The 26,895-nt window shown below is 36.9% G+C and overlaps 2 protein-coding genes across 2 annotated transcripts; both read left to right on the top strand.

The window, feature by feature from the left end:
- Positions 1–21,636, top strand: klhl2 (kelch-like family member 2). Its single transcript, XM_039692669.2, has 15 exons — positions 1–325; positions 908–1,033; positions 1,844–1,950; positions 4,333–4,454; positions 5,455–5,617; positions 5,725–5,834; positions 8,068–8,184; positions 8,275–8,424; positions 9,603–9,720; positions 11,442–11,639; positions 15,743–15,844; positions 17,251–17,379; positions 17,470–17,610; positions 17,721–17,864; positions 20,244–21,636. The coding sequence occupies exons 1-15, from the start codon at positions 309–311 to the stop codon at positions 20,270–20,272; spliced, it is 1,773 nt and encodes a 590-aa protein (XP_039548603.1). The 5' UTR covers positions 1–308; the 3' UTR covers positions 20,273–21,636.
- A 511-nt stretch (positions 21,637–22,147) lies between these two features.
- On the top strand, positions 22,148–26,176 carry msmo1 (methylsterol monooxygenase 1). The gene is made up of 6 exons (XM_039692682.2): positions 22,148–22,281; positions 23,318–23,606; positions 23,713–23,861; positions 23,995–24,121; positions 24,978–25,132; positions 25,474–26,176. The coding sequence occupies exons 2-6, from the start codon at positions 23,352–23,354 to the stop codon at positions 25,661–25,663; spliced, it is 876 nt and encodes a 291-aa protein (XP_039548616.1). The 5' UTR covers positions 22,148–22,281; positions 23,318–23,351; the 3' UTR covers positions 25,664–26,176.
- Positions 26,177–26,895: the final 719 nt, after the last annotated feature.

Here is a 26,895-nt window from a genome sequence, read left to right on the forward strand (position 1 = left end):
CCGAAGGAGAGTGTCATTCTTTCCTTCACTCTTGTTTTTGTATGTGAGAAATAGCGTCTCCGTCTCTGGATGTGTCCTGTCTTCACCCACACAACGGACCTGTCTGTCTCTCATTATCTGGACAAGTCAGTCACAGTGACACCGTTTCTGAGGCTGATTTTAATTTGCGTTTGCGGAGCTGGACCCGCACACCGGCTCAGTCCAGCCCGGTTCGGCTCGGTTCTGTGAACGGGACACGGCGGGGGTTTAAACGACAGAGCCCGAACAGAGATGGAGAGACGCAGACTGATGTGAACAGAACCAGCGCTATGGAGATACATCCACTGTAAGTGTTGTGTTTGTGTGTGTGTGTGTGAGAGAGAGAGAGAGAGAGAGGAAGAGAGAGCTGCATGTGTTCACAGTACTGTAATGTCAATATAGAGTAAATCAGTTCAGCCATATGATCACATGACATCTCTCTGTCTTTATCCACACACTATCCACACACGAATACTTTTTCTCTCACATGTTAAGGAACTGACAAGTCACTTTTGAAAATTGCCATGTAATGGAAGCTTGTCCATATAAAGAAATTTAATAATAATAAAAAGAAGGTTCTTTTTCATCTCACATTTTTTGCTTTTTTCTAACAAGTCATACTTTTTTCTGGGAACATTTTCAATTAAGGGACATAAACAAGCAATTATGAGGAAAAAATAAACAGAATTGTGAGATAAGTCCAAATGACCTTTTTAATGTTTTTATTCTGTAGCTGAAGCAAGCTACCATACTAAATGGCCACTCTTAAGATTGCGTAATGTTACTGTGGTTGGTGATGAACCACTCTCTCTCTCTGTGTGTGTGTGTGTGTGTGTGTGTGTGTGTGTGTGTGTGTGTGTGTGTGTGTGTGTCTCTGTCTCTCTCTCAGATGCACTAAGCTTTGCCATCATAAAGCTGTGGAGCTGAAGGATGATGTGTGTGAGAAACAGAGTGCAGTCACCATCAATCCACGTCACATGAAGAAAGCCTTCAGGGTCATGAACGAGCTCCGCAGGTGTGTGTGTGTTATACTGTTAGAAATCATGCAGTGCCTTTTTGTAACATTGATTATACACAATGTTTATGTTTCTGCTATTAAAGGGATATTCCATTGTTTTATGTTCATATTAAACTATGTTATTCCCTTAACTAAGAGGAGTTGATGCATACCTCTCTCGTCTCAATCGCGAGACACTTTGATTGCACTTTAACTTAGCCCGCTTCATTCAATATGGGCCAAGCAGAGCAGCGACCAAACACCTCCACGTTTTCCCTATTTAAATACAGTTACACGAGTACTGTAACTCGACCTAGAACGGTGACCCAAAATAAAATGTTTCGCTTTTATAAGCATAAGCACTGTTGACTCGTGTAATGTCTGCTGAAAATTCAGGAATAGACATATGTACAATACATATAAATCTGAAATATTAATTGTTAAAATTACTCTTTTACAACAATTTTTATAGTATTTTGATCATGTATGCAGTCTAGCACAAGCACACATTTTAAGATAAATAAAAAATTAAATTCTTGAAATTTTTAAAAACCCACACAGTGGCCTCAATTTAGAATTTGAGGGAACTTAATTCATATAACCATTAAAAATCACCTTGACACTGCTTAAAAGTCTGGTTAAACGGCTCAAAAAAGTGAAGTTCTGAGGAACTTTCTCTATTTGTAGATGCCACAAGGTTTGATGTTTGTAATGTCAAATGCAACCTCATTCAGATATTTTGTCCAAAAGTATCCAATTACTTTTGCACACAGGGGCCACTGTGTGAAGAATTGTAAAAATTGGTTTGTTATCTTTACCTTTCTGCAGTCAGAGCGTGCTGTGTGATGTCACTATTATTGCGGAGGATGTGGAGATCGCCGCTCATCGAGTCGTCTTAGCTGCTGGGAGTCCTTACTTCCATGCTATGTTTACAGGTGAGAACATACACACTATCATTTCAATTTAATTCAAGTACTTTATTGGCATGATTGTGTTTAATACTGCCAAATCATCATACAAAAGTAATGACATATATATATATATACACTCACCGGCCACTTTATTAGGTACCCCATGCTAGTAACGGGTTGGACCCCCTTTTGCCTTCAGAACTGCCTCAATTCTTCGTGGCATAGATTCAACAAGGTGCTGGAAGCATTCCTCAGGGAGTTTGGTCCATATTGACATGATGGCATCACACAGTTGCCGCAGATTTGTCGGCTGCACATCCATGATGCGAATCTCCCGTTCCACCACATCCCAAAGATGCTCTATTGGATTGAGATCTGGTGACTGTGGAGGCCATTTGAGTACAGCGAACTCATTGTCATGTTCAAGAAACCAGTCTGAGATGATTCCAGCTTTATGACATGGCGCATTATCCTGCTGAAAGTAGCCATCAGAAGTTGAGTACATTGTGGTCATAAAGGGATGGACATGGTCAGCAACAATACTCAGGTAGGCTGTGGCGTTGCAACGATGCTCAATTGGTACCAAGGGGCCCAAAGAGTGCCAAGAAAATATTCCCCACACCATGACACCACCACCACCAGCCTGAACCGTTGATACAAGGCAGGATGGATCCATGCTTTCATGTTGTAGACGCCAAATTCTGACCCTACCATCCGAATGTCGCAGCAGAAATCGAGACTCATCAGACCAGGCAACGTTTTTCCAATCTTCTATTGTCCAATTTCGATGAGCTTGTGCAAATTGTAGCCTCAGTTTCCTGTTCTTAGCTGAAAGGAGTGGCACCCGGTGTGGTCTTCTGCTGCTGTAGCCCATCTGCCTCAAAGTTCGACGTACTGTGCGTTCAGAGATGCTCTTCTGCCCACCTTGGTTGTAACGGGTGGTTATTTGAGTCACTGTTGCCCTTCTATCAGCTCGAACCAGTCTGGCCATTCTCCTCTGACCTCTGGCATCAACAAGGCATTTCCGCCCACAGAACTGCCGCTCACTGGATGTTTTTTCTTTTTCTGACCATTCTCTGTAAACCCTAGAGATGGTTGTGCGTGAAAATCCCAGTAGATTAGCAGTTTCTGAAATACTCAGACCAGCCCTTCTGGCACCAACAATCATGCCACGTTCAAAGTCACTCAAATCACCTTTCTTCCCCATACTGATGCTCGGTTTGAACTGCAGGAGATTGTCTTGACCATGTCTACATGCCTAAATGCACTGAGTTGCCGCCATGTGATTGGCTGCTTAGAAATTAAGTGTTAACGAGCAGTTGGACAGGTGTACCTAATAAAGTGGCCGGTGAGTGTATATTTATTTATATATATTTATATATACACACACTATCATTTCAATTTGATTCAAGTACTTAAATCATCATACAAAAGTAATGACAAGAAGAAAAGAAAATATATATATATATATATATATATATATATATATATATATATATATATATATATATATATATATATATATATTGCATTAGACCACCAGCTGGTCATGCAGTCAGTGTTGCTGGAATATAGTCATCATAGTCTGGAAATAAAAATATGCCTCACACACATGCAAATCTTAGGCTGGATACATAAAAATAAAAAAAGTCAAATAGTTTTTCTCTCATGATGGGGAATCAAAATGACTCACTCAGGTTTTGTACTAATAATGCACAAGTAAATGGTTCACTGTTCATGGTTTGTTGCAGTGTATATTTCACTGTTAATTACATTACATTACATTTATTCATTTAGCTGACGCTTTTATCCAAAGCGACTTACAACTGTTATATATGTCAGAGGTTGTACGCATCTGGAGCAACTAGGGGTTAAGTGTCTTGCTCAGGGTCACATTGGTGTCTCACAGTGGATTCAAACCCGGGTCTCTCACACCAAAGGCATGTGTCTTATCCACTGTGCCATGCAATATTAATTAATGCAATATTTGCTCATCTAACAGTAATTGCTGCCACTAAGAATGCAAAGTGTCTAGAAAATAATGACCCAGAAATAAAAAAAGTCATTTTATTAACCACTTTGATGTGCCTTAAAAATTTAACATACCAACCACTATGACAGTAACATATTCCAGGGCAGAGATTTAGTTAGATTTAGAGATCACCATATGCATAAAGTACAGGAGCCACTAACACAATGACACCAGTGCAAATAATGTACTGCAGTACACAGTCATTTGGAGTTACAAGCCATGGTGTATGCTGGGAACTGTATTCCTGCCTCCAGCACCCCAGCCGTCACGTTTGTCTTTTAAGTTTAGAAGGTATTTAACTTGGTTGTTATATATATATATATATATATATATATATATATTATAATGACATTTTTGAATATTTGTGTTTGTAGGAGAGATGACCGAGAGCCGCCAGAAGAAGGTTCGAATCAAGGAGATTGACGGCTGGACTTTGGGAATGCTGATAGACTATGTTTACACGGCTGAGATCCAAGTAACGGAGGAGAATGTGCAGGTAAGCGTGTGTGGGTGACTTTTTTTGCATATGGAAATATGGCCTAAAAACACAGTTGACTGAATCTGTGTCCTTTTTACGTTGTGTTCTTTGCTATTACTCTGAGGATAGAAAATCACATCCAGGAAGTGTGCTGTGTGGGTGGGTGTCAGTAGCTTATGTGTCTGTGTCTGCACTGCACATTTGACTAGACGGAGGGTGTTAAAATGAGGCCGAATTTTTAAGGGAATGACTCAAATGCAAACTTTGCTGCAGGGCTTAATAAAAAGAATGGCCCGTGCTGGATCTCCGGCGTGCGGGCGTGAAAAAAATAAATATAAAATTGGGAACTTGAGTGCGGGTTAATTTTTTCGGGTCAATTGATTTCACCTACCAATCATATGAGAGGAGCGCAGCTCTAACTAACGTTACAAGTCGATCAGAAGCAGAGCAGGGCGGGTCCTGGCAACACAGTGTGATTGAGATCCATACGTCACGTTATGTAATCAAAAGTTCACGCTCAGGAATATTTTCCACTTTAACCCCTGCTGACATTTATCTTGTCAGTTCAGTTTGCACATACATAAAATAGAGGTGAAAAGGAGTGAGTGGTATTCATTCAGGACACATTCTTACATTGAAAACAGTCAGATGCCTACTTTTAATGGCGTGACATGCTTAAAAACAGCGAGACACAATGCATAGATGCCCATTTCACACACCCAACATAGGTTTGCAGGAGTGCATCCTGTGTGTATACAAGCGTTGTTTCTTGACATTTGCAACTATATTTTTTTATTTAATGTGCAAACATATTTATTGATTTGATATTGATTGTTGATTATTAATTCTTTTGTAAATATATTTTTCATACAAAATAAAAAAATAGTTGTTGTAATAAAAACACTTGTTGTACTAGTGCAAGTAAAGTTATTGCCAGGACAAATAAAAATACAGCAGATCAAATTCTTAAAGCATTTTTGAGGTTATGTGAGTGTGTGTGTGTGTATGTGTGTTTTAGGTGCTCCTGCCTGCCGCTGGTCTGCTGCAGTTGCAGGAAGTTAAAAAGGCCTGCTGCGAGTTTCTCATAACTCAACTTCACCCAACCAACTGCCTCGGTATCCGCGCCTTTGCCGATTTGCACGCCTGCACGGAACTGCTCAATCTTGCCAACACGTATGCAGGTGTGTGTCCGTCCATCCGTACAAGAGAAAAGTACACGATAGTCACAATAGTGTCAGTAACTCTGTTTAATAGTCTCAATGTCTCTCCCACTCACTAACACTCACAGAGCAGCACTTCTCAGAGGTCGTGCAGAGTGAGGAGTTTCTCAATCTGGGCATGGAGCAAGTCTGCAGCCTCATAGCAAGCGACAAACTGACCATTACGTCTGAAGAAAAGGTAATGTCACGTTTGTTGAGAGACTTGGATTCCTGCTAGTGATCTGTAACTATAGCAGCACACAGGTGATTTTATCATGCAGACTTTAGCTGCTCTGTTGCCATGGTAATCTGCTGCTGGTACAATAACACTATGGGAATAGCTGTAGCTGCTGGGGGTGAGAGCTTGTTTGTCGTCATGGAAACAAGAGTTGGAAGATGTAAGGCGTGGGCACCATGCTGTTTTTTTTTTTTTTATTTTACATGGCAGCACCAGCTTTTTAAGACAGTCCTTTTTATTAACATTCATCTCTGGTGATCTGATCACAAGTTGTCAACTATGACAGAATGCTGTTTACACCTGTCATTGACATCTCTGAAATCTCTCCTGTGATTAGATTTTGAGGAGAACGTGTCTAATTTAGTGGCTACAAACTTTCAAATTTAACCCCGCCTCCACTCAATCAGAGATCCACTCGTTGACGGTCAGACGTGATTGGTTACAAGGTAGTTTGTGACATCATGAACACCAGCGATTTCACTGCGTTTTTGAGACTGACTTTCGTTCACTGCAGTTTTAAGGAAACAATTCTCAACAATGGTTTTGACTTATAACTTTGCACATGGTTTGTCTTAAAGTACATTAAACACCAGTTTAACATGGAGAGGTGGGGTAAAGTACGGTAATAATTACCAGTGCTTCTCTGAGATTTTAGTCCCGTCTGAATGTGCCATCTCAGTAATCATTACGGACAATGTAAGTAAAGATTACGGCAACTTCTACATTAAGTAAAAATGTCCGGAAGTATGACCTCAGGTAATACTAATCCTTTGCGAATAGACACGCTTTAAATATTTTGTCATTTTCTCTTTAAAAGTAGTTTTCAGCAAGTATGGAGACGCTTGAAAAAGCATTCAGTTGCATTCTGGACGCTGGGCCAAGTCTGTGGCAAAGTGTTTTCCACATAAGCACTTGTTAGAGATACTAGATACCCAACAGAGGTACCCAACTTTTACTGAGAAATCGTATCCTGTGCGAATTGGCCATTACCATTACAGACGTCCTGTGGTAAAATTACATTCCTCCATCTACCCTTGTAAATTTAATCCCATCTGAATATGGCTATAGACATATTAACAACATTAAAAGCTTGATTTTCTTTAAGGGGCACCTATTTCTTCACTCTTTTCACAAGATTTAAAATAAGTGTAAAATAAGGTTGGTATGTTCTGATGTCCCCAGAGTGTGTATTATACCCAACAGATCATTTTTTACACGTTTAAAATGTCACTTTTTGGGGCTCAGAAAAAAGCACCATTTTTGTGTGTATCCCTTTAAATGCAAATTAGCTGCAGCCTCGCGAGATCGGGCTCAGAGCCGGGACTCGTCTTTAGCTCACTCAGGGTGTGTCTATGCTAATACAGTACGCTAATGATATTTTGTTCATTATAGGGTGGTTGTGGACACACACTGCCAACACACATTTATGTTCAAACGCCATGTAAAAGTGATTTTTGCATAATAGGTGCCCTTTAAAAATATTAGATTGTTTGATAAATAACCTTCTTGTCACAAAGCAAGATTAGTTCAGATTATAAAATATCATATGATGTGATTCCCTAACAGGGTTATGATTATTAAGCCTAAAACTACAACATTTGTTTGTTAATTTAGATAAATATTATATAAAATAAAATACCTAATACAATCTATCTAATACAAATATTAGATGGAACAACTACGTGAATATTAGAAGTATTGCCAAGTTAAAGTAATAAAATTACAAACTGACTATAAATAAGAACTAAAACTGAACTCAAACTGAAATTAAGTGAAATGAATATAAATTTGACATAAATAAGTAATTTTTGCTTCATGGTTACACCATTTCACATTTTTAGAGTCATTTTATTTCAACTTTAATTGAAAATGTTAGTTAAAAAAATATTAAAATATAATATTAGAAAAAAACAGCTTAAACCAAACAGGAATACAAAGAAAATGCTTCTAAGAACTTGGCACAAGTTTTAATCTAGATTTTGAAAAACATTTGCCCTTTAACACGTTTTGAATGATTGGTGTTCTCTTTTTTCAAATGTGATGTGATCATATGCATAGCTGCTTATGAGATTGCATTGATAGGATCTCAAAATGTTTTCGACCTTGTTTACATCTGTAATTTGTGCTGACCATTTGTGATTGAATCGCTTGACATGAATATAAACTGATATCAAGGTTCCTTGTGTGTTTATAGGTGTTTGAAGCAGTCATAGCGTGGGTCACGCATGATAAAGATGTGCGTCAGGAACACATGTCTCATCTGATGGAACATGTTCGCTTGCCCCTACTTTCCAGAGAATACCTTGTACAGGTGTGTGTCTGTGTGTGCAAACGCATTAGTAAATGTGTGGTTTGATATTCTTTAGTGATGAAAGTGATTTAATTGTGTGTGTGTGTGTAGAGGGTGGAAGAGGAAACTCTAGTAAAGAACAGCAGTGCATGTAAAGACTACCTTATTGAAGCTATGAAGTACCACCTGCTGCCTGCCGAGCAGCGCTCCATGATGAAGACCATCCGGACCAGAGTGAGAACACCCATTAGCTACCCAAAGGTTTGTTAGGACAGTCTTGATTATGGTCATTTTGAACATTTTCATTGATATCAGCTGTAAAGAGCAGGGAGATATTGGATGAAGAGGGAGGAACGTGATCTGCACATAATGCAAGCTGTATTTAAACTATTGTTACTTGCTTAGCATCTTAGAACAGGGATCTTCAATGTTTTTTCATTGCATGGGCTCTTTTGGGCGATAGAGACATGAAGCAGAAAAAATAAATAATCTTTTTTTATAGCATTTCTTATTATATCACATATTTTAGTAGATATCATAAATTAGGTATCATTTGAAAGCTTATAAACTCAGAATTAATCCTGTGAAAACCGTTTTATAATTGAACGTTGTGTTACCATAGAAACGATACTCCAAATTATTTTATCAGGCTCCTCCCCTTTTGGGCACCATTATATTTCATAATTTGATCAAAACCTTTTCTAATCTTGACAAAACACATATTGTCAGAAAGGTCTGTGACTCAAGGTTCCAAATTGATATGACAGAATTGATATTTGGACAGAAATGTATTAATTTGTTAAGGCAGAATGTATTCAACTAAATTCAATGGAATTCAATGGCACCCGGTGGCTATTTTTGGTACTACGCCTAAACACAATCTCATGGGAACTTCAACTTTTGTGATATCAACTTCAAATTTGGAACATAACTTCGTTAGATTTATGGCTTTGATTTTATAGTAATTTTAGATTAAAAAATATTTTGTAAAATGTATATTTAATATAAAATAAAAAAAAATATAGTACAGTATAATTGATATACTGTAAATTTAAATTTCCATAACTTTTTCATACTTTCATTTTTTGAAGTGTTTTTACTTCATCAATAATCTGTTAATTGCATTCTTTAAAACAAGACCAAACTATGGTATATATTCCAAAGCATTCTTGTATTACGACCATCTAAGTTTGAATAGTGCATTTTAACCCCCATTCTAGAAAAGGGGGGTGACAGCTAAGGGCTTAAACTTTTATTGAAAATGTTATCATTTAAAAACCTTTAAACAATCATGAATGCAAAGAATTTGTTTTCTAAGAAATTATTCTAAAATAACTTTTATATACAGATACAAGATCATTTAAACTGGATAAACAAAAAAGTTAAAAACAGAAAGTTAAGTTAAGGGATCTGATTCTTTTCTCACATGTATGTTAAAGGTGATGGTTGTAGTCGGGGGACAGGCCCCTAAAGCCATCCGCAGTGTGGAGTGCTATGATTTTGAGGAGGAGAGATGGTTCCAAGTGGCAGAATTACCCTCCAGACGATGTCGAGCAGGTGAGCAGCCACGCTCTTATCATTGACAATGACTTATGCAGGCACAAAAATGACTCACCCTGGTCTCACATTCAACAGCTGTCCTTTTTAAAACCTAATTGCATCCCCACTACTGACTTGACCGTTGTGTTGCTTACTGTAATTGCTTCGGTTTGAAGGTAATTAACTTTATGTACTAAAAAAATAATTAGAGACACTCTTGGGTGAGTAAAATGCAATTTGCTGGGGAATCTGTCTTGACTTGGACACTGCTAAAAATGTGGTGCTGTTGAAATGACTTTGGTTATGAAAATGATGGTAAGTTAGTGTATTTGTAAGTGATGGCAAGATCATTGGCGTTTTGGACACCTAATGTGGGTGAAAAATGAAATTTCAAGTGTAAATTTACTGACTTATATTACCTACGGTATATATGGCATATATTCCACAAAAAGTTGACTTTTATGCGGCATAAATGTATTTACACAGAAAACATGAACTGAGGTATAAAACTAGTGGGCTCAACTTAATAAAACATTAGAACATTTATACCATTATTTTCCTAGAAAAAATACACTAACATTCTGTGATAACACAAACTACCATTCAAAAGTTTGGTGTTAACATTTTTTTTAATAGCTGCCTAAAAAAATAGCAAGGATGTATTAAATTCATCAAAAGTGACTAGAGACATTTATAATGACACTATTTTTTTTTTCTTTTTCAAATAAATGCCAGACTGATCTCATAAAGTAGCGTGTGTATGACACGCCAATTCGTATTTCCATTTTTGGCGTGCTATCAAGACGCGTAATCGCTTTTCAGCGTGTTTATGAACGCCGTTGACTTAACGTTATTATGACTTACCTCAACCCCATCCCTAAACCTAACCGTCACTGGAGTTAATGGCATTTATGACTGTTCCCTTACCATCATAGGAAAGAAAAGATATGACTTACTTCAACCCCGTCCCTAAATCTAACCGTCACTGGGGTTAATGGCATTTATGACTGGACATTTGACGGCGTGTACAGACATGCGGAATCACTCGGACGTTAATGGCGTAGACTTACACCCATACACGCGGATAGCTCAAAATGCGTAGAGATAACACGCCACTTGACTTGAAAGTGGCCTGTATGTTTACGCAGAAGTCATGATGTCATGTTGTAAATGCTGTTCTTCAAATTTTCTGTTCAATCAAAATCAGTTTCCACAAAAATACTAAACAGCAACTGTTTTTCAACATCGGTAATAATAAGAAATGTTTCTTGATCACCAAATCAGTCTATTAGAATGATTTCTGAATTATAATGTGACAGTGAAGACTGGAGTAATCCCTGCTAAAAAATCATCTTTGGCATCAAAAAAATAAATTACATTTTTTAGATATATTAACACAGAAATTCTACATTCTAAGTTAATTTAATTTGTTATAATATTTCACAATTTTACTGTATTTTTGGTCAAATAAATGCAGCCATCAAAGGCATTAAAAGAAATATTTCCAACCAAAAACTTTTGAACGGTAGTGTAACCCAGTAGCCGTATATTGTGAGACTATATGGGATAAGTTGTCACAATGAAACAGCCTATAATGGCTTTTCACCAAAATGCAAAATAAATTATGGAAAAAAAAATTAATTAAAGTGCCATTGTCTTATATAACAAACAACTTCACTCACCAACTGTTATATATCTATATATTCACAAAAATGTCTATATTTTTTATTTATTTCTAGGTGTGGTGTACGTGGGCGGTGTTGTGTATGCTGTCGGGGGTTTCAACGGGTCATTGCGTGTGAGGACGGTGGATGCGTACGACCCAGTAAAAGACGAATGGTGTTGTGTCAGCAGTATGCAGGACCGGAGGTCAACACTAGGGTCCGCTATCCTCAACGGACTGCTGTATGCTGTAGGGGGCTTTGATGGCAGCACAGGTAACACATGCATATTCATCTTGCATCAAAAATACTTTTACTATGTTGCAGCTGCATTTGTGTACGGCAGAGAAGTGCATAACTGTTATTCTAGTTATGGTATCAATGCTTAATACTATGAAGATACTAATAATAATTGGGATCATGAGAGCAGGGTTTTAGAAATACTGAGGTCTATTGTATATGTGCACTTTAAGATTTTTGGAGGGCAAAAATTGGATAACAACAGCTTTAAGACCAAAACCATGTCTTTTCCAGTGGCGGCACGAGGGCGGGGCTTACCGGGGCTATAGACGCGCCAGAAATTTGTATAGTGCCAGCACTTTAAAAACCTAAATTAATAAATGTTTAGGGTGCTTATATGTATAAACAATGGTCTTGATGGGTGTAGGAGTCAATTAAGCCACGCTCGGGTACGGCGCGCATTAGCGAATAGGGATCATATTAAGCTCTTCATCAACAGCGATCATAATGGAGCGCTTTTAAGTATGAAGCAAAAGACCGCGGACTTCAGACACGTGTCAGAATGGCTCAGAAGATAACAACAGACCTATTGTCCTCTTGCAATCTGCTATTGGTGAGTAGCTACCTTGGTGGCTTAAAGCTACACTGTAACTCTTTTAGTTTATTCTTAGCTAAAAACACTTAGTTCTTTCAAAAATATTAGTGCTCATTAATGTATATTTACTTCGTTCAAGTAATAAAGTATTCTCGTGAGTGTATAATATGCCATTGAAAAAACATACGGGTAAGGGGTTCTAATTTCGGTCGCCATGTTGCCCCTCCATCTTGAAAGTACATTAGCCAAAGAGGGACATACCCGTTAATTCAAGCTTCGCCTTTCGCGTTTACGTTTGAGTTAACACTCATGGATGAGGTCGAACTGGAAGCCATGTTAATCTTGGACTACATTGGCCACCGTAGGAGTTAAAACGAAATCGGAATTGAGAGGAACAGAAACTAATATTCACTGGATGGTCATATAACTTTTCACCACTAGATGGGGGTAAAAATCACACAGTGTAGCTTTAAGCTGATTATTGTCGAAAGCCCCTGATCTTTTTGAAGATTCACCCACGTTATAAATGTCAAATAATATAGATTTTAATCTAATTTTTAAACTTTGTTCGCCATAGCCTAGTGGTGATGAACAACTTGAGAAAATGTTGTTTTTGATGTAAATGTATTAAGCATTTCATCTTTGACCTTTGCGCGGCTCATCTGCTTTTTTTAGTTTCTCGCACAAGCGTCATTTCAAGATAAATCTTATTTTAAAACGTTTAAAAATATTTCTCGACACCCCACTCTTTTCCATTTTGCTCGCAAGCACAAACGCTTCTGTTCATTTTAATAGTTTTCCGCTGCAGAATCACAGTGCCAGCAGTTTCAGACCAGCAGCCACAGAACAGAAGTGAGGGGTGGAGCTTATGCACATCATTTCCTTTTAATAGATATGAGCTATTTCACATGGATTTTAATATTTCACAACAATCATTTTAAATAAAGTCACTTTGAATCACAGTCTGATGAGAAGTGTTTTAAACAATGCCTAATGCCTATTAATCATGTTTGAAGTTAATGGATTCGAACACAATATTTCATTGTTAGTTCAATGATATGCAACTATACAACTTTTTTTATTTAAAAAAAAAATTAATAAATGTATAATTTCCCATTATTTGTGAAAAAAAAAACATACAAGTAGGGATGCACAATATATCCATCACCGTACCTGTATTAGATGTTATATGTTCATTTGTGTCAATTAATCTGTGCAAGTTAATAAAAAGAAAAAAAAGGTAATGCTTTATTTTGATAGTCCATTTTAGACATTCTACTAACTTTAAGTAACTTTTCAACTACATGTCAACTAACTGTCATTAGAGTATTAGTAGACTGTCAGCTTAATATCTGATAACACTTTATTTTGTTGGTCCCCCAACAGACATTTAACTGACTACAAGTGACTTGGCGACTACAAGTAAACTTATTCTCCTAACCCAAAGCCTAACACCTAACCATAACCTAACAGTCTACTGAGAGTCTACTATATTATACTAATACTCTAATGACAGTTAGTTGACACGTAGTTGAAAAGTTACTTATAATTAGCAGAACGTCTAAAGTGACTATCGAAATAAAGTGTAGCCAAAAAAAAATGTTTGTCGTGGTAATCTTTAATCAAAATCTGAAAATTTGCTTCTGCTCTGGAACGGCGTTTCTTCTCTGATGACGTAGTTTTATGGCTTGGGTTGAATGTCCTTAACCACTATGCTATGAGCGAGGGATGGTAAGGAGGTGCGTTAAAGTAGACCCCCACCCTTTATTCAATATTCCGTTTCACTTGGAAATACGTCTCACAAGATTGGAGAAAAGTCGATTAAAAAGTTAAAATTATTTGTTCTCATTAGTTTATGCAGTGTGAACTAACAACAAAATATTGTGCTGTATTATCCATTATTATGATTTTGTAGATATTGATCCGATAAAAATCCATGTGAAAATAGCTCATATTTAATAATAGAACATAACGTTTATCTTATAGGCAGAAGAACTCATTTCATAACTCTATTTCTTTCATGAAAACTCTCTGATAGATTGGCATGGTAATGGATATCGGCAATGTTAATGTATTTGGTCTTGGCGGAATAGATCTGCAGAGCAAATACAGAGACTTGCCACAGCCAAAACATTCACAGACATGGTGTGGTGAGCATGTAAGACATGGTGCTGCAGCACATGTAACATACATGAAATAATCCCGGTAGCAGATCTATACAGGTGGAGCTGGGGAAGATGGAGAGTTTCTGAAGCGCGCTGCATGTAGATGACCTATTGAGTTAAGGACCTATCAGCCTGCGCCATCGAGAGTTTCATGCCAGAACTAAGTAGACACTTCTATCCTGGGGCTCCTGGTCTAAAACGGCTGGATCTGCAGTTCTGCTGCTGGATATATCGCGTTCATTTAGCTTACTGCAGTTTTAAAGGCCTCAATATCTTTTCCGGCCAGTAGTTGGCACTGTCAGCCTGAAGGTTTCAAAAAACCGTTGTGATTCAAAGAGCTGAGAAGGTAATAATAAACTAATCTGAAGCACTGTGCACACTTTACAATGTGACCTTGTAAATATAGTTTTAAGGTAAAATGGATAATAAAATAAATAAAATGCAATACATGCAGGATATTGAAGTTAGCACCACCCAAGAAAAAAATACTTGTCTTTTTCATTTTTGTTTGTCAGTGAAAACAGTACAGGCATGGTCATGAAAAAGTTAATGAAAAACAACATGGGTTTGGAATGAAAAGTTTGAATGGGTATATGATTACTGAATAATAACAGATTTGTCATTTTTAGGTGAACTATCCCTTTAAATATGGAAGCATCAATGTACAAATGTTGCAGACAATTGGGTATTTCTTGTCAATAGAGAAAATTTAAGCAATAGTTAAAGTAATGCATCTATTTTCAAATTTTATTAATCCTTTTTTTAGTTGCTAAATGACTGTCCTATAAATGACTACCTAAAAGAAAAGATAAGTGAAGTTATTGAAAGGCTATCCAACCCTTTTTATGGAACGTCTTACAAAATACATCAAATTAATTCACAATATGCAAACATTCATTCATAATCTTTTTGCCTATGCTGAAAGCAGCTCTGGTTGTGTTGCTTCCAATACTGTATATCACTGTCAGTGATTTAACATTTTACACAGTCACACGTTACACAGTTAAATACACTGTATTAGCTACTTACAGTGCATCTCACTTTCTGACCGCTCAGCTTCTGTGAAAAAGTAACAGTAAGGCCCAACTTTTTTATTTGATTGTCTATCTCAGTCGTTTTTTACTTTGAGCACTGTTACACTGCTAATCTATCAACACAGATGTGAAAGTCAATTATCTAGTTGTTGGCCAATATCTTTACAACATCAAATTATTATTAAGTATAGTGCAGTTATTATTAGTAAATTAGTTCACAATGTTTGATACACCTCTTACAGAGGTCTGGACCTCAAAGGTGGGTACGGCCATGATTTGGATGATGAACATGAACTGTATTCCTATATCAGTGACCATTTCGATGATGAAAATGTTGGTTTGCAGGTTTAGCTTCTGTAGAGGCGTATAACGCAAAGGCCAATGAGTGGTTCCACGTCAATCCTATGAACACGCGGCGTAGCAGTGTTGGAGTCGGCGTTGTTGGAGGTTAGTGACGTTAGTTATCTGTATATTAGGTGTGCATTGCTGTTATCTATTGTTTGGCATTTGGAGGTTAAGAAAAGGGCCTAAACCAGGGGTCTTCAACCTTTTGAAACAAGGGACACATTACATACAGTGTTGTACAAAATGTATACAAAATTGCCTGACATGGAATTACAAGTATATTACCATATTAATGTATTTTCACATTTTGTTTTGATGCTGCTTAGTGCTTACATTGTAATGACAGTGTAAAAACAAATAATAATGGTATTATAAATAAATTAATAATAATAATAATTAATAATATTTAGAATCATTTACACTACCAACAGCTTTGGGTCAGTAAGATTTTTTTTTTTTTAAATACTCAATCCTTAATTTTATTCAGAAAGTTTGCATTAAGGGGGACCTATTATGCCCCTTTTTGGATCTTGGGTGTCCCCAGAATGTATTTGTGAAGTTTCAGCTCAAAATACCCCACAGTTAATTTATTATAACCATTTGAAAATGTAGTTTTTGGGGCCTGTTTAAAAATGAGCTGTTTTGATCTATATGACTTTAAATGCAAATGAGCTGCATATCCCCGCCCCTGCCTTTGGATGAGGGCATCACTTGCATACCTATGGCAGTCGGCCTTAACAGAATGGCTGAGAGAGAGAGAGAGAGAGAGAGAGAGAGAGACCCGCTGTTTTGAATGTCATTCAGCCGTACATGTTTGAATCGGAATATCTAAATAGTCTCTGATCAGACCCAGATGACGAAGAGACTCCGGCAGTATAAACACAAATGAGAATGGACCAGTATGTCACTCACACACTGCCAACACACATTTATGTTCAAACATGTAAAATTGAAAATTTAATTTTCCATAATAGGTGCCCTTTAAATTGATAAAAAGTGACAGTAATTCTTTTACTTAATTGCAAAAAAATATATATTTCAAATAAATGCTGTTCTTTTAAACTTTATATTCATCGAAATATCCTGAAAAAATAAATTACGGTTTCCACAAAAACATTAAACAGCGCAACGGAGGATCATGAATTACACTGAAGACTGGACTAATGGCAGCTGAAATTTCAGCTTTGCCATCACAGGGATAAATTAAATTTTTTAAATATATTATAAATAATAAGATTTCACAATATTACCGTTTCACTGTATTTTTGATCAAATAAATGCTTTAGACACTTTCAAAAACATAATAGTGTATTACATTACTAATGTTTTATTTAATACATATCATTTTACATAATACATTTTAATTTGGGATTGATAATGAAACATTTCGCTAAACTTAAGCATTATAATTTTCGCTTGATATTGTGTTTTGTGCAACACATATTTATGTCACACGTGTCTCAAAAAAGAGTTGATTTGAACTGAAGAAATTGATTTCAAAATTTTAGGTTTGCTTTATGCAGTCGGAGGGTATGACGGAGCAACGCGTCAGTGTTTGAGTACTGTTGAGGCCTATAACCCCAACACCAATGAGTGGTCTTACAGAGCAGAGATGGGAACCCGTCGTAGTGGTGCAGGTAACACCCAAACACGCTCCAACGCATACCTTCACAAATGCTGACAATCAACGTGTATCTGTGTAAACCAGAAACGCTTGTGTTGGACAGGTGTAGGTGTGTTAAAAGGTCTGCTGTATGCAGTAGGAGGGCACGACGGCCCCTTGGTCAGAAAGAGCTGTGAGGTGTACGACCCCGCCACTAACACATGGAAACAGGTGGCTGATATGAACATGTGCCGCAGGAACGCAGGTGAGTTGGTCAAATACTACATACTTGCTCAACATGCATCACTGTGCCAGCTAAAACTAAAACATTTCTGGCTGTAATGAACAGTGTTTCAATCGTTTTGTGTGTTCTAGGTGTGTGTGCCGTGAATAACCTGCTTTATGTGATTGGTGGTGATGATGGTTCGTGCAACCTGGCTTCAGTGGAGTTCTACAATCCAAACACTGATAAATGGACACTACTGCCCACCTGCATGAGCACAGGACGCAGCTACGCAGGTCAGAAAAGAGACTGTTCAAAATGCAATTTTTTTCATTATTATGCACAGCCCAGCCCCCCAAAAAGTCACTGTTTGGATTTAAATTGGCAAATGCTTAAAACCTGGGGCACACCAAGCCAAATTAAAAAAAACAGCGACGACGGAAACTGATGTTGTTGTCGCCTCATGTTGGTTGCATTTGGACCAAAAAGCTGCAAACTAGCCGATTGCAAACTAGCATGTGCGTTGTGCGCCTGCGTGTAAGGAACTATATATCAGCAAGGACCAATAGTCTATATTCGTCATTCAAAAGGAGAAACCAAAACAAGGATATACGTATATTAGATATATGACATTAAACATGGAATATTTTGGAATATTAGTTATGTTACCATAGCATCTTCTTCCGCTTATCCAGAGACGCCCATACTTCCCTCTCGTTAGACACTTCCTCCTGCTCTTCCGGGGGAATACAGAGGTGTTCCCAGGCCAGCCGGGAGACATAATCCCTCCAGCGCTCTATTTATGTTGATAAGTGGCGATAAGTGATTATAAGTGGCTCATGTTGTTATGAATATATTCACGTTTTGTAAATGCATCATTTTTCTGTCTCTACCATGTTGACGTCCTCTCTTTCATCACTTTCTCTTGAATGAATGCACTGACTCGTTCACTAAACATCCTGGTGAACATGGCTGTTTAAGAAACGAAAAGCTACACACTCCATCAATTAGGGTTAGAAGAACTGTTGCGAAAAAACATGACTTTTTTATTTTTTATGTATGTACACATTTATTCAAACATTTGTCAGTAATATTTTTATAAATAGATATGTATGTACACATTTATTCAAACTGTTGTTTGGAACTTTCAATTAATAGAAGAATCCTGAAAAAAAAGTATCACTGTTTCCACAAAAATATTATACAGCACAACTGTTTCAATGTTGATTAATAAGAAATATTTCTTGAACAGCAAATCGTCATATTAGAATGATAGATGGTGAAAATTCAGCTTTGCCATCACAGGAATAAATTACATTTTAAAATATATTCAACAAGAAAGCAGTTATTTTAAGTTGTGTAATATTTCACAATATTTCTGTTTTTACTGTAGATTTGATGAACATAAGAGACTTCTTTCAAAAACATGAGAAAAACTACATTGACAAAACAGCTGACTAAGGTTTAATAGACCTTTAGAATTTTCTAGCATATTCAGTCATGGGGAAGCCAGTGTTACGGTATAAGAACAGGATCATTGAAATTATTTTATGAAATCAGTCAAAAATGAACAGATACCTGAGGCACCCACTAGAGACCAGAAGAGAGCACAGATTGGGAAAGGTCCCCATCTAGTGGTTAATTCCAGTATTTGGACCATGTATGACCCATAGACTGTAAAAAACAGGTATGATCTGCTGTTCAATAGTCACACAAATGTTTAATCGTTCTGTGTGTGCCATTTTGTAATTATCAGTATCAGCCGAATAAAACTATTATTACACATGCTAACAGTGCATGACAAATATTTTGTTTACATTTTTGGTGAAATTTGATGAAATTTTGAAATAAAACAATACATTAAAGGAGTAGTTCAGTTTAAAAAAAAACTTTTGCTGATAATTTACTCACCCCCATGTCATCCAAGATATCCATGCCTTTCTTTCTTTAGTAGAAAAGAAATTAAGGTTTTTGATGAAAACCTTCCAGGATTTTTCTCCATCTAATGCACTTTACTGGGAACCAAACGGTTCAAGGTCCAAAGATAGTTTCAGTGCAAAGTTTTAGAAGCTCAAATTGGTCACCTTGCTCTGTTCTGTGATGCGCGTTCGTGACTCTCCTCGAACTTGTTTATCAAAATGAATTAATCTTTTTTCGTATCATTTGGTTCTTTCAACGAACGAAATGAACGAATTGACTCGGGAAAAGATTCAGTCATTTTGATGAACAAGTTCGAACACGAGAGTCATGAACGTGCATCACAGAACAGATCAAGTCAACCATTTGAGCTTATAAAACTTAAACTTTATTTTTTTTTTTTTAAATGAGCGATCGTTTCGCTTGATAAGACCCTTATTCGTCGTCTGTAATCGTTTGAAGCCCTTTGAACAGTTTGCAGTTTGTACTGAAAGTGTATTTTGGACCTTGAGCCATCTGGTTCCCACTGAAGTGCATTATATGGAGAAAAATGCTGGAATGTTTTCATCAAAAACCTTCATTTCTTTTCGACTGAAGAAAGAAAGACATGGACATCTTGGATGACATGGGGGTGAGTAAATTATCAGCAAAAGTTTTTTGAAAAGTGAACTACTCCTTTAATATAGTTTTTTTTTTTTTTTTAGAATGACTGTACTGATCTGCTGTCTGTCTGTGTGTGTGTGTGTGTGTGTGTGTAGGCGTGACCGTCATTGATAAGCCTCTCTAAGCAGCTGTGGAGTTGTTGAACACTGTAGCTGACGCTGACGTACAGCAGAGGATTCGCTCACACTGAAGCTCTGAAGCTCTTACGATGGCTGAAGCTTCATCCTGGAACTGCTTCACCATGGACATGGCCTGGAGAATACTGCTCTCTCTCTCTCTCTCTCTCTCTCTCTCTCTCTCTCTCTCTCTCTCTCTCTCTCTCTCTGTCTCTCTGTCTCTCTTTCACACACACACACACACACACACACACACTCATTCCGATACTTAACTACAAGCATTCTCACACTACCTCTTTTTGTCTCTAGCTATACACTTACACACTCTTTATCTCTCTTTTCTTTCTGTTTCTCTTGTTTGAGAGTAGTCAGTGATGACGTTTATTGCACTTTGAGGAGCCCTGAAGAAGCAGGGATGAAACAAAATGTTGCTAACCTCTGACAAAGGTCTGGTGCAAAAATTTGGCCAGCGCGTCTGTGGCATCATAAAAACGTTCCTGCGTTTGAGCCGAGGGAATGGCCAGAGATTTTTTGCTGCTTGATCTCTCGATCTGAAGGAACCCATTGATGGTTTTTGCTTATTCAAATAAAGTTTGAGGGTGTCTAAATGTGTCTAGTTTAGGACCAGCACTTTGTTGCCTCTTGGAAGGTTGTTTATGAAGTCACTGGACTTTAAACATCTTCATTATAAAGGTTGGTTGATGATGATTATGATGATGATGATAATAATTATTGTTTTATGGTTAGAGCTGAAACTTTTGCTTGCCTATATGCAAGAAGGGTCTCTACTGAAGATGAACAAACTTTTACATTTTGCAATTTGTTTGCCAAACAACATTTGAAGTCTTAAAGTTTGAACCGTCTGTTGTTGTTTTTTCTTTTAATACTTTTTTTTTTCTTGTGGTCCGGTTGTTCGAGAATTGTGATCTTTGACATATTCGAAACGTTAACGAATGCTTCGGCATGCACGATACTGTGGACTGATGCTGGTTGCTTGGGTATTAAACCGCTTTGCATGGTTCTAAATACTGATGTTTGTGTGTGCCATTCTTAAACTACTGCTGTACTCACTAACCAACGTGACGTGCTCTCTGTACTAGCGGTATTGAACGCTGATGAAGTATAAAGATACAATTTCTTTCTTTCTTTTCTCTCTCTTTGTTCTTTTTTTCTTTCTTTCTTTTCTGTAACTTTAATGGTTTTGCTCTTGCTGTTTAGTATTTAACTCTCTTTAACTACTGTCACCAAGCCTATTAATGAATATACAATTGTGTATTATTAATTATCAGTCAAAAGGAATGTTGTGTTCTTGAAGTTTCATAACTTGTTTTATATCATTAATAATAAACATGCTTCTTGTACAAACAGCTAACATTATGATTTTTATATGTGTAAGTGTTAGAGTGTCTGTGTGCACAAGACAATTTAATGTTAGCCTATGAATATTTCCAATGTGAAATTAACTAATTATATACTTGAGAACAAATAAAAAAAGTAAATTAGTAAAAGCAAAAAGTAGTAAATAAATACGGAAACAGTTACAGTAGGCTACAAGAAATTTGTTTTAGGATGGGGTCCATCATATTCGGGGTCCGAGCTATTGGCTGAAACCTCCGACTTAATAGACTTTTTTTATTATTGAACAAATGTAACGGCAAATACATAGTTACATCTCAAAACAGAATTAAACAACAATAATATAATACAAGCTTCCTCATTGCCAGGAGGTGCAGTTCAGTCATCGCGTCAGCGCAGGTTATGAAACTCAATCGCGGGTTTTCATTGGTTGTAGCTGCGGAAACTCAAGGTCTCACTATCGTCAGTTCATTCCCTCAACCAATCAGGGCACCACCCCTGCCCGTGTACGTCAGAATCCCTCTTGTCACAGCCAATCAGCGGCCAGCCTCTGCCCGCACACACCGTCTCCTCTTTTCTCGGCCAATGGTCCTATGTAAAGTTCTATTACATTAAAAGCGACCCTTACTGCCAGCGCAGGTAGAAGTAGAGCTTCTCACAGGTGAGTCAACAACACGTCCGTGCTGAAATCTACACTAATACAATATGATATGTATTGTAATGTTCTTTAATATATGTTAGAAATATTTGCGCTCTTTCATTTGCCGTAGTTCGAGTTACAGCTGCAGAATGATGCTACAAACACGCGTTTAACATGTAAATATTGTAAACAAGCTAAATATTACTGTTGGACTACATAGGTGCTTTTGCTGATTAGTAAATTATTTCAAAAGATAGTTGCCTTTGAGGAAATAAAATGTTTGGTTATGATTGTTATTGTGATTTAACAGACATGCACGTGCAGTAATGACCAAAATACACAATACTGTTACTTAAAATCTACATTTGTATTTATGATCATTTATTGTTATGCCTCGAGACCAGTTTTTTAGCTACCAAGTCTATTCTAGCTACCAAAATATGATCATGCATATTTGATTATTGAAATATTATATGAAATCCCACCGTTAAAATGTGTTAATTTTAAAAATGTTTTTGTCTATTTTATTTGTCACCAACACAGTCTATGGTCACCACAAATGTGTAAAATTTAGAGGTATATAAATTAGTTTAATTTGGAAAGCTTGCATAACTGCAATGAATACCAGTGATCAAACAAAATTGAATTCATTTTCATTTTTTTTTTTACTTTAAAAAACTTTATACTAGAGGCTTATGAACATAATCTAGCTGTATAATACATTAATATTTTGGTGTAACCATGTACTGACATGAAGCATATGATTTTCCTTATGAACTACCTGTATTTCATGCAAGCCTCACTCTAAAATTGATAATTTTTCTTTTAATTGCTTTTAAAAGGTTTGAACTTTTCAACATTACAATTGCTTTTAATGTTTAAATTAATCCTGTCTGTTTTTAGTGTTTCTTACTTTCTATGGTGTTTCTTCTGTCTTACAATTTTCTGTAAAGTGTCTACTTAGAAAAGCGCTTACAAATTAAATCTATTATTATTATACTTGAATTTATTATACTTGAGTGTCATTAATCTTTATTCATGTCATGTGTTAATACAGTTACTCATTCGGAGAGTCCCACTGACTCGCTGCCATGGAGGTGAACGGCACAGCTAACATTCTGTCATCTGCATATCTGGCGGTGGAATATGTGGATTCGTTTCTTCCAGAAAATCCGCTGCAGGAACCTCTGGAGCACGCGTGGAACCACATGCTGCAGAACTACAGCAAATTCCAGATCGCCACCTGGGGCTCGCTCATCGTCCATGAACTCATCTATTTCCTGTTCTGTCTGCCTGGATTTATCTTTCAGTTCCTCCCTTTCATGCAGAAGTATAAAATCCAACAGGTACGTGCACTGCTATCAAATTTTAAATGGAACATTTATATATTTTTTCTTGTTAAAAATATTGTTTTTATTAACTTTTCACATGTTTTTGTTGTTGTGCTTGCAGGATAAACCAGAGACATGGGAGAAACAGTGGAAGTGCTTTAAAATGCTGCTGTTTAATCACTTCTGTATCCAGCTACCGCTCATCTGTGGAACATTTTACTTTACTGAGTTCTTCAGCATCCCTTATGACTGGGACTCCATGCCTCGCTGGTGAGAACTGCTCTCTCACTTTATAAAGTGATTTAAATATGAAGAATTTGGTGATAATAGGTCTGAGGTTGTTCTGCAGCTTTACTGCAAGTAGGCCTTGTTTTCATTTTTATAATCTCTCTCACCATCTCAGGCCTTCTATATTGGCCCAGTGTTTTGGTTGTGCAGTAATTGAGGACACGTGGCATTACTTCCTCCACCGAGCCCTACATCATCGCAGAATCTACAAGTACATTCATAAAGTCCATCATGACTTCACTGTAAGTTAATCGCATTCTCACAAATACACACACAATGTGCAGATGAAGGGAAACTATAAGACAGCCACGACAGGCATGTAGAAGTAGTTCAATTTAAACTTTTTGGTGAATTCATACACTTACAGGTTCTTTTCTTTTAGTTTTACATTGTATTATAATTAATATTTTCTATATATATATGCTAAAGGCCTGTTTAAATGATAACTATACCAATAATGATAATAGTATAGTTCTAGAAATCATTCTAAATGTAAAAGAGTCCACACCACAAATATAACAATAACGGCACCAAGCAACAATATTGTTAGAATAACTTTCACAAGGATTTAGGTAACACTTTCAACATTCTGTTGACTATAAGTAACTTTGCAACTACATGTCAACTAACTCACATTAGAGTATTAGTCTGTCTGTCTACTTAATATTTGCTAACTCTTTATTGTGATTCTCCCCAAAAGACATTCTAATGACTATAAGCAACTTCGCATGGACATGTCCACTTATTCTAACCCTACCAGTCTACTACTACTCTACTGACAGAGTTAGTAGACATGTAGGTGTAGCGTTGCTTATAGTAAACAGAATGTGTTTAGGGACCATCAAAATAAAGTGAAACCAGGATTTTTTTTCCCAGATGATTAACAATAGAAACATTGACAGCCAGTCATAATCTATCCTGCTTTAAAGAGCTCGACTCGAGCATGCATCACATGCCATTTTTTATTATCAATTTGTATCTATATTAGCATGGATGCTAATATAGTTAGCGTTATTTTTATAGCTATAGTTCTTGTTGTGAACGTGCCTTAACTCTTAAGTAATGATAGTTGATTTACCATCTTTTTGTGTGTGTTAGGCTCCATTTGGCATGCAGGCAGAATATGCCCACCCTGCTGAGACTTTGATTCTGGGTGCTGGGTTCTTCATTGGCATCATGGTCTTCTGCAATCACATGATTTTGCTCTGGGCCTGGGTGACTTTCCGGCTGCTTGAAACCATTGATGTTCACAGGTGAGCTCAGGACACACAATACAATTGAATGTGGACATGCCATGATCTGGATCAGTACATTTGGGAATGTCAACACTGTGAGGCTGATAATAACTTATAGCAACGCTGTATTACAAATGTATTCATTTGATACAATACTACTATGACTAGAAGTATGTGGACACCGCTTTCTAATTTACAAGTTTGGCTATAACAGCAATTCTAGGATTTTTTAAACAATATTTTCAGTGGAAATATGTCCTGGTAAAAATATTTTATGATACTTTTTTGATCATGTCATTTATCTTTAGAGTGTGTATGTGTTTTGTTCTTTGACGTTCCTTCTTTTGCCCTCTCTTCAGTGGTTATGACATTCCTCTGAACCCCCTGCATTTGATTCCATTCTATGCTGGTGCTCGTTTCCATGACTTCCACCACATGAATTTTGTTGGCAACTATGGATCTACATTCACCTGGTGGGACAGACTTTTTAACACCGATTCCCAGTTTAACAAACATTACTCAAATCATAAAGCTGTGAAAAGCGACTGATTGACAGAGATTTCACTCACACACTGATGCTTCATCACCATCTATATTCTATCTCTCATGGACTCTTGTGTGGGATTTGGTTGGTCTGATGTTTTTGCATTGCCTCCCCCTGCACACACTCACTGTAAAGTATTTAAAATTGGACTGAATGGATTCAAATCAATGTCAGCTTCTTACAGCAATGTGCCTTTGAAAAGGGAAAACACCCCTTCACAAACATCATTAAACCAACCAACATCACAATACTCCAACAGACTGGTTGTTAGGAATGAAAGGATGTCAGCCTGTGTTCTGTGCTCTCAATTATTATAAACATTCATCTATCTTAAGTAATGAAAACATCCTTCATCAAAAGCACTTTACTTTCACCTTAACAATGACACAATATTTTGAAATCTTATTTTTGTAATTGTTTTTTTTTTTTTTTTTTTGCTTGGTTGCCTTTCCTGAAAATCTTGTAAAGATTTTATAACTTTCAGCAGTGACCAGCAAATAAATATGGCTTGGAATGGATTTGGGGGGGAGGAGATCATTCAGGTGTTTGCTTGTTAATTTGAAGGCAACTTAATAAAACAACGTAACAGAAACGCTGAAATTCCTAAATGTGCTTTCATCACAATTTTACAATCCACATCACTGATCATCGTATAAGTCAAATGTCAAATTACAGTATGAAAAGTGACATATGGGGTCAGTACAGTCCCACAACAAAATATGCAAAGCTAGACTGTCCGGGATATACATACTGCAGCCTAATGTGTAGTGCCATGTGGTGGGTAGACAGTTTCAAAACAGAATATACTATATATATGTAAAGTATAAGGTAGACAGACAGTCGCAGATATATTACAGTTACACTAAGGTCGGTGTCAAATATAGTTGATAGATGATCTCTTTATCCTTAATGTCCACAGGTAATACCTCATAACTGTAATTGAGTAAAATTTCTGCTTTACTTGTATATTATTTTTATTGAAAAATGTATAGTTTTACTTTTAAAACTTTCTCCACATTTTAATGACATTTGCCACAGCACAGCACTAAAAGCTGTTCTAGAAAAGATTTTCGATAGAATCTTTCGATCAATTCGGTTCCTTTCAATCTCTCCTTTTTGTGAAGGGGTTTGGAACAAAATCTGTTTCATTATGTTGTTGCAGTTTGTATTTATGTTAGTTAATATTTCTTTGTTGTACGTTTGTGTGATGCCAAACCCGGGTGGAGTTCTGAATGAT

This window comes from Pimephales promelas, chromosome 6 (assembly GCF_988280905.1).
Source record: "Pimephales promelas chromosome 6, fPimPro1.hap1.1, whole genome shotgun sequence".
Classification (NCBI taxonomy): Eukaryota; Metazoa; Chordata; class Actinopteri; order Cypriniformes; family Leuciscidae; genus Pimephales; species Pimephales promelas.

Bases quoted from the DNA above. Each gene is read 5' to 3' on its own strand.
- klhl2 (XM_039692669.2), top strand. The intron at 1,951-4,332 runs GTGAGAACATAC...TTGTGTTTGTAG, and splicing joins CTTCCATGCTATGTTTACAG to GAGAGATGACCGAGAGCCGC. The intron at 5,618-5,724 runs GTGTGTGTCCGT...TAACACTCACAG, and splicing joins TCTTGCCAACACGTATGCAG to AGCAGCACTTCTCAGAGGTC.
- msmo1 (XM_039692682.2), top strand. From the start codon at position 23,352: ATGGAGGTGAACGGCACAGCTAACATTCTGTCATCTGCATATCTGGCG. The intron at 23,607-23,712 runs GTACGTGCACTG...TTGTGCTTGCAG, and splicing joins AGAAGTATAAAATCCAACAG to GATAAACCAGAGACATGGGA. The intron at 25,133-25,473 runs GTGAGCTCAGGA...CCCTCTCTTCAG, and splicing joins GAAACCATTGATGTTCACAG to TGGTTATGACATTCCTCTGA.